Here is an 8036-nt window from a genome sequence, read left to right as displayed (position 1 = left end):
CCGACAGTGGTCCGAGGATTGTCAATCCACATACCGACGACAGTGTGTTGGGCGCCCAAGGCTCATCCATTTGCGAGGGCAACGAAGACTACATGTCTGGTTTGAACCGACAGAAGGTCTACAAGTAACAGAACATTTTAGTTATGGGGCTGCGTAACCACAGAGTGTCCATGTTCTGCTGGGAAACCCTGGGTCCAGCCATTCATGTGGACACCTACCTAAAATTGCAGACCAGGTGCACCCCTTCATAGCAATGGCCCCTTTCAGCAGGATAATGCGCCCTGCCACACTGCACAAATTGTTAGGGAATTGATTGAGGAACATGATGAAGAGTTCAAGGTGCTGCCCTAGACTCCAAATTCCCCAGATCTCAATCTGATTGAGCATCTATGGGATGTGCTGGGCCAACAAGTCTGATCCATGGCGGCTCCACCTTGCAACTTACAGGACTTAAAGGATCTGCTGCTAATGTCTTTGTGCCAGATCCCACAGGACACCTTCAGAGGTCTTGCAGAGTCCATGCATCGGCGGGTCGGCGCTGTTTTGCTGGCACGCAGAGGACCAACAGCATATTAGGCAGGTGGACATAATGTTTTAGCTCATCAGTGTATGTATATAGAGTATATATCACTTTTATGTGGCTACATTAGAAAAGAGGTAATGTTTGGTATTATTACAATGACAACTCTTTACTTTTTTGACATTGCATTGTATTTATTTTATTATAGCTCATGTTGGTAATACCATTTTTATACACACTACTACCTTTTTTTTTTTACTACTTTTTTCTTGAAACTACTTTAATAAAATACTTTTAATAGTGAACACAAAAATTCCAACATTGTCAACAAGTAGCCTACTTGTTGCTTTGTTGCACATTTATCAAATAAAAAGTTGTAAATTGTCTTTATCTTTCACTTTGATTACTCTCAGACTCTCAAAAAGATCATTATCTTTTTACACCTTGTGTACAGAGGTGCAAATTACAGCATCTTTCACATGTCATTTTATATTTACAGATACGTTGTCTATTCATAAGATCTATTATTATCTTGTATTGAGTTGCATAGCAAATAATGTGTTGACAAACAGCTTACCTGATCATTTATTATTAATGCATTAGTTATTGAATATATTACAGGCCCAAGGAAGGCGTTATAGCAAACATGAGAAGAAGCATGTGATCCACCAAGTTGGATTCCAAGATAAATACTCAGGACCAGTAATGACGTGATCGACCTTCAAACGTGCAGATTTTAAAGATCTTGTACAGGACAGGTACAGTTTCAACTATAGATTTGCCTTAATTTTAGTATTTCTTTGTAAAAGAAAAAACAAAAAAAGAGGACATTTTATTTAAAGGGAAAGCTACCTTTTTTGTCGTCTTTGGTAAAATATTTCTAAAATTATTTTGAGGAAGTAGGTGGGGTTTGGGAGTTTCCAAATTGTAGCAACAGATGTCCAGGCACGAGAGCAGTATAGAGTCACTCAGCAGAGAAGCATGAGCTATTTATCCAAACGTCACACACTTCAATCGCCCGGAGAACCATGTCAGGTAAAATCGACTCGTCAATGTTCCTCTTCGATGTTCCCCCATTGCTTATGGGGACGTTCTGTAAACTGATGGACAGCGGCGTCGATGAAATGGGATGGCGAGGTTTAGGTAAAAATAGCTGATTTTACGTTGACATTGTATCACTTTGAAATCCGAGTCTCTTCTTACTTAACCAGACTTAATTGACTGGAGTTGGTTGAACGTTTCCGCTTTATAGATGTTAATGATGTTACATGATGCGTTCTTATAGATAATGCCTCTAAATCTGATTCCATATAGCTGCTCGCATCCTTCCCAGTCTGCTGGACGTGAGGTGCAATGAAATGTACGCGACTGCAGGGAAAAGTCCAACCCAAGAGCTCATGTGGTCGTGGGCACAGCAGAATAAAACAGTGGGAGATCTGCTGAAGGTGCTGGATGATATGGGCCATGTTCATGCCAGGAGTCTTTTTCAGTCGCAAGGTACAGGATGTTGTGATGTAGAGTAGAGTGAACATTTCATTGTAAGAATCTAATAGTAGTCGTGGTGCTTTTAATAATGTAGACTACCACAAGTTACCATTGTTACCACAATTATTGTTACTGCAGAGCTTTGGTTACTTGGTTTAAAATAATTGAAATGGTAATTAAAATGAAGAATGTCAAAGATTCTGAAAGCTACTGGAAGGTGCCATATTTGTGTTGGCTTGACAAAGCCCCGGTTATTCAGTAAGTCCTCCTAGAGTGTTTAAGCTACATCCACCAAACTTGGGACAGACCTTCTGACTTGGTGTGCCCTGTCTTTTGTAACTGATCGGAGTTACAGTTTTCTAACAGCGGATAATCAAATATTAGACAAATCCCATAAACTTGCATTGACAGAATATTTAAGCAGGTCAAAGGAATTCTCATTATTTCAAACATTCCAACTATATAAAAGTCTCTCTGTAATGTCTGTATAAACATTGATTGTCCCTGTTTCAGTAGTAACAAGGCTGTGCCTAAAATGGTAAAATCTTGTAGGGGTTGTTTACGTTTTACTGCATTCTAAGCTTTCTCTTCCTCTAAGCTATAGTTCAAGCAGTAATATGGATTTGCAACATACAGTACATGTATACTGTACTGTACTTAACAGAGGAACCGGTCAAATCTAAATATTAATTGGACCATAAAGCGAATCAAAAAAAAGTGATTTTAACCTCAACGATGCACATGACCCACATGCAGTTTCTTGTAACCAAGGATGTAGATTTTGCTTGAATACTGGGGGGGGGGGGGTGCATCTACATGTTTACATGTTTGGTATAAATATTGAGGGGGTTGTACTTGCTTGTTTTGTTATTACCCCCCCATGCGCTAGTAACAATTCGTGACAGCCACAAAACCACGTACCAAAAAACTACAAACTTCACTAAAGAGCAAAGACAATAACTGAACACTTTTGATTCTTTTCTAGATTCTTGTGTGCAGAAGTCATCTTCACCCCCTCTGTTTCACACGGTAATTTAGTTAGATACTATAATAATAACTGTGATTGGCCTTCCTTTGTCAATTTGCCTTTCAGTTGTAGTTGTTGACTCTCTTTACCCTGGTTTAGGATTTATTGAGAGCAAAATTTGTCTGTGAACATACAATATGTGTGAACAGAGTTATTTTTTTTTTTCATGACAAATGAAGATGCATGTGGCTGGGAGGAGGGCTGGGTTGGTTCGTGATGCTGCACACCCGGCCCCTAATCAGGCTAATTAAGCTAACAAGAGGGATAAAGGCTGCCAGAAGTGGCAGTTCCAGAGAGAGAGTTATGGGCAGCTGCCCTGCATGTGTTTATGTTTGTGTCTTTTTGTTTTATTAAAAGATTATTTAAATTGTCAAGCAGGTTCTCACCTCCTACATTCCATTGAACTTTGATACAATGCATTATATATTTTTTCCCCTGATGGGTGGCAGGGGCGGCACTAGGATGTGATCTTTGAATCTTTAGGCTGGGCAACTGGTTATCTCTTTGTCCTGGGGTGATCCTTCTTGATAATTTGATCATGTTTCACTGTTGGTCTGGGGGCATCAGTTATTTCAGGGGGCACAAGAAAAATCTAGCCTCTCTTTAGACCAGGCCATTATGGATTGTACATTTCATGATCTCACACTGTTTCTTTTTTTTTCCAACTAGTATCTCTCAGATATTGAAAAACTTCATCCAGAGTCTGTGTCTGTTAAAGGTAATATGCTTTATAAGTACAAACACATTTGTATTTACATGGTTTCGGTATATATCAGCATGCTTGTTCATAGCAGCAATGGAAGTAATACAGTAGGAACTGTAGCTTTTAGCTTTTTAGATATAGAAAGTTTCATTTCTGTTTTGTGTGGTTTCATGATGAAAGTGGTCTTTCCTGTGTAGGTTGCATTATGAAACCTTCTTTGTCCACCTCACTGTCATAGGTGAAAAACAGAAGTATTCGGTCACTTATTCAGACATCTTAAAGGGAACCCAAAATTTCCATCAGGACTTGAAAATTGGAGCTAGTGCATTTGCAGAGGTCTACTGCGGAAGATGGGGAAACAAATCGATTGCTGTGAAAGTGTTCAGAAAGGTACTTGCTTTTAAGCTCTGATTTTACGTAGTCAAATGTTCAAGATAACATTGTCGCAACTTTGTAAACACTGATTCTCTGATTCTAATTCTTGATTACTTAAACACAGGAAAATAAAGCTACTTGGAAGACATTGTGGGAAAAATTCACAAAAGAGATTAAAGTTCTACAACTGTAGGTTCAATCAGTCAATTATTTTAGGCGGAATGTGTTATTAGAAACATTTTATTATTATTCACATTTTATAATCACCTTCCATAGTGCTGACTAAAAATTTGTTTCTTCTCAACTTCTGTCCTCTTAGCTACCAGCATCCTAATATCTTGGAGCTATGGGGCTGCTTTTCAGAGGGAGATCGCTTCTGTTTAGTTTATCCATTCCTTCACAATGGATCATTGTTCCACAGGCTTCATGAGGTAATCCATCAGCACACCATTACCTCTTCATAGTAATCTAAAGAGATTTGTTTCTGAAATGTTCTCTTAAAAGCTTAAGGAGTTATCATAAGCTAGACTCAAGTAGAATTTACCTTTACTCTTTCCTTCTTTAAAGGAAGTTGTGAGGCCTCTGTCATGGCTGGAGAGGCTGAACATCATCAAAGGAACTGCAAAGGCAGTTCACCATCTACACACTGCACAACCCTGCATGGTTATTTGCGGAAATATTACAAGGTACTGGTGTTAAGCCATAGCTATAATTTTTGCTTGAGTCCAGCAAAGATGATGCAGATTGGAATTAACTCCTTATTACTGCTAAACTTACTTTATGGTCTGTTGGCAGTTCAAACATTCTCTTGGACGAGCACCTACAGCCCAAATTATCCGATTTTGGATTAGCTCATCTGAGACCCCACTCAGTCGACCAGAGCTGCACCATCGTCATGGACAATGCCTCCCATAGCAACCTTGTCTATCTCCCAGAGGAGTACATCCGTGATGGCAAGCTGTCAGTCAAACTAGATGTTTATAGCCTTGGCATGGTAAGTTCAAGGTCCCTTTTAGAAAGAAAAATATATATACATTATCAATATAAATAATTCTTCTTATTTTTTAAGATTTACCTTAGGAATTTGAAACTGTTTATTTAATTAAATTGACTATTTTTGTGCCAGAATTCATTAGGATAAATGTAAAAGATTCAAGTCATTGAAAAGGCAATGTGAGCTATTTACAGTATTCATGCTGTAGCACATGGAGTCATTTTAACAGTTTTGATAACATGGATCATCCACATAGTAACTGATTACAAAAAACATACATGATGCCTATACAATATCACTTGTTTACCTGTATTTCATTGTGCCAGATAAGCAGATGCATACAATTGGCTATTAAAATGTCTTCATGATCTAAAACTGAACTGTAACGACTGCTCCGACATGACTCAGCCCAGCTTTTATGCTTTTATGATTGTAGGTTATACTAGAGACATGTACAGGACAGAAGGTGATCCAAAAGTCAGCAAAGACCCTGTTTTTGGTAAGAATCCACTCACCAAAAGACACAGAACTGTACTCTTTACTGACTAATCTCTAACACTGTCATTACATTCTCCTTTAGAAAGATGTTCTGAGATCAGAGTTAGAGGAGAAAGGCTGTGTAGATGCCTGTCTGCGGTTTTTAGATCCCAAAGTGGAACACTGGCCTCCTGCGTTGGCTCTATGTCTGCTCCGAATTGGGCTTGAGTGCACCACCAGCAAAATGCGATTTAGGCCTAGCATGGAAACGGTTAGCAAATGTACTCGCATGCACAAATGTGCACACAGTATTGCAAGATCTGTTTAAATTCCCCTTCTATTTTCAGTGCCACTCTTTCTGTTTATTTATGATAATTACATTGTTAATTATATCCTTTGTCCTATAAATAAGCCAGTATCAAGATGTATAGTTTGAAACATCTGTAGTATACAGTGATAAAATGTGATCTTATAGTGGAATAATGTGTGTTCAGGTGCTTCAGAGGTTAAGCCAACACCTTCCCCTTCCTGCTCCTGAGGAACAGCCACGCACCCTAGATGATGAGATCCTTCCTCAGGGGTTCCACTGTGTCCACGTTCCGGGTCTTAGCCTGCCTACTGAAGATGATGAAATGTTCAGACCCGTGGAGGAAACTCAGTCTCCCAGAGTCGCCAAACTGGCTAGACCCTGTGAGTGCAGCCAGTCCGAGGTCACCTTCCAGAGTGTTGGAGAACATTTCCACAGGGAGTCTCTCCTGGAATGTGACAGAGTGATTTCAGCAGCACAGAGCTTACAGTCAGACTCTGTTCCTCACCTGGACTTATACGGGAGTTGGCCTGTGGAGTGCAGCTGTTCCTCTGGCACTGAAGCACAGGGCTGTGAGGACTGCTGTGCTAATGGCTTCAGTCAGTCTGTTTTTTATGTCACTCAAGGCAAGTAGCAAAAAGATAAGATTCATAATGTAATCTGTCAGGTTTTTGTTTTTATATCAATACAAACAAACAAAAAGATGAGATTATTGTCCAACATTTTACTTTTTCAGATGATGATGCACAACCCTGTCAGAGTGACTTCAAGAATCCAGCAAAAGACAAAATGATTAATAAAATTCACCTGTACAACCAAGGGCTGATAAAAACAGAAGAACTTCTCTCTCTAAAGTCAGACTGATTAACCCATTACAGTAAATGGGATAACTCTATAAAAAGTAAACTCTTTGGGACCTCAACCTATCTTTTTACCAGACACCCATACAAGTATCCTGACAAATCCAGCAAATACAATGATCTGAATTATTGTTTCATTTTCAACCAATAAAAACATTGTATTATTCTTCTCATACAAATAGATTTTTATTAAATTCATTATTTTATAATTGAATGTGGAAAAATAAATGTTTTAATTTTCATGAGTTGCAAATGATTTATTTGTATTTATTTATTATTCATTATTGCATTTACTAATATGTTATACAGTACATTTGATAGGTTTAGAGGACAATAGTAAATAAATAAAAATAATTAACATTTTTGGGATAGTTTGACTGGCTGTTGGGACGCTACTGTAAAATGACAGAAACCGTGAAATATGGATTATTGAAACATCAATGTTCTCCTGCCATATTTAACTTGCTATATTTTACAGGAATATCAAACAGTAGGTAGCTGAAAGTGAAAGTGAAAGCCACTTCCAGTCCAGAAGTGATGTTTTACAGTTAAAAATTACTTAAACATTGATCTGTTTCTCACACACATGGTCACCTAACATATTACTTCAGAAGATATGGATTTAAATGCTGGAGTCATATGGACAGGGTTGGGAGGGTTACTTTTAAAATGTATTCCACTACAGATTACAGAATACATGCTGTAAAATGTAATTTGTAATGTATTCCGTTAGATTACTCAAGGTCAAAAATGTATTTAAATACTTTGCATTACTTCTTCAGAACTGGTAGATTTTTTCACTTGTTTTGACTATTAAAACTCTGCCAGTACAGTCAGACAAAATACACATGTTAAAAATACATTCTCTGAAAAACCTAAATATCTTATGCAGTGTTGTTTCTAAAACAAGGTCAATCAAATGTATCTTGCTTTAATGATTTTTAGATATTTTTCCAAGAAAATAATACAAAAAATATTATCAATACGATATTTGTCCTAATATCAAAGGTCTTGTTAGAAAAAATATGATCATGTCTGGTAACACGTGTATGTAAAATGGCTAGAAATAGCATTTTAGCTTAGTGTAAAACTGACAATTTACACAAGGATTATTTCTATTTCTTCTGCTCAAAACGTCAAACTTCTCTGCTCGTATGAATGTAACACATCATAAGAAAGTGTTCAAATGCACTTTGGATCGCATCATTTATAAGTATAAATATTTTCCATCTGAAAGGACTAAATATTAAACAAAAGACAATTAACTGCAAAGTAATCTCTCCGGTAA

At 37.7% G+C, this 8036-nt stretch overlaps 1 protein-coding gene across 1 annotated transcript; it reads left to right on the top strand.

Moving 5' to 3' along the window:
* The first annotated feature begins 1174 nt into the window (after positions 1 to 1174).
* LOC127639004 (interleukin-1 receptor-associated kinase 3-like) lies at positions 1175 to 6992 on the top strand. The gene is made up of 13 exons (XM_052120802.1): positions 1175 to 1663; positions 1835 to 2017; positions 2991 to 3034; positions 3702 to 3750; positions 3974 to 4125; positions 4235 to 4299; positions 4430 to 4541; positions 4678 to 4796; positions 4906 to 5104; positions 5541 to 5603; positions 5685 to 5852; positions 6076 to 6514; positions 6625 to 6992. The coding sequence occupies exons 1-13, from the start codon at positions 1549 to 1551 to the stop codon at positions 6750 to 6752; spliced, it is 1836 nt and encodes a 611-aa protein (XP_051976762.1). The 5' UTR covers positions 1175 to 1548; the 3' UTR covers positions 6753 to 6992.
* The last annotated feature ends 1044 nt before the right edge of the window (positions 6993 to 8036 follow it).

This window comes from Xyrauchen texanus, chromosome 47 (assembly GCF_025860055.1).
Source record: "Xyrauchen texanus isolate HMW12.3.18 chromosome 47, RBS_HiC_50CHRs, whole genome shotgun sequence".
In the NCBI taxonomy this organism is placed as follows: domain Eukaryota; kingdom Metazoa; phylum Chordata; class Actinopteri; order Cypriniformes; family Catostomidae; genus Xyrauchen; species Xyrauchen texanus.
Note: the sequence above shows the minus strand (reverse complement) of the source record. Positions and strands in the feature narration are given on the sequence as shown.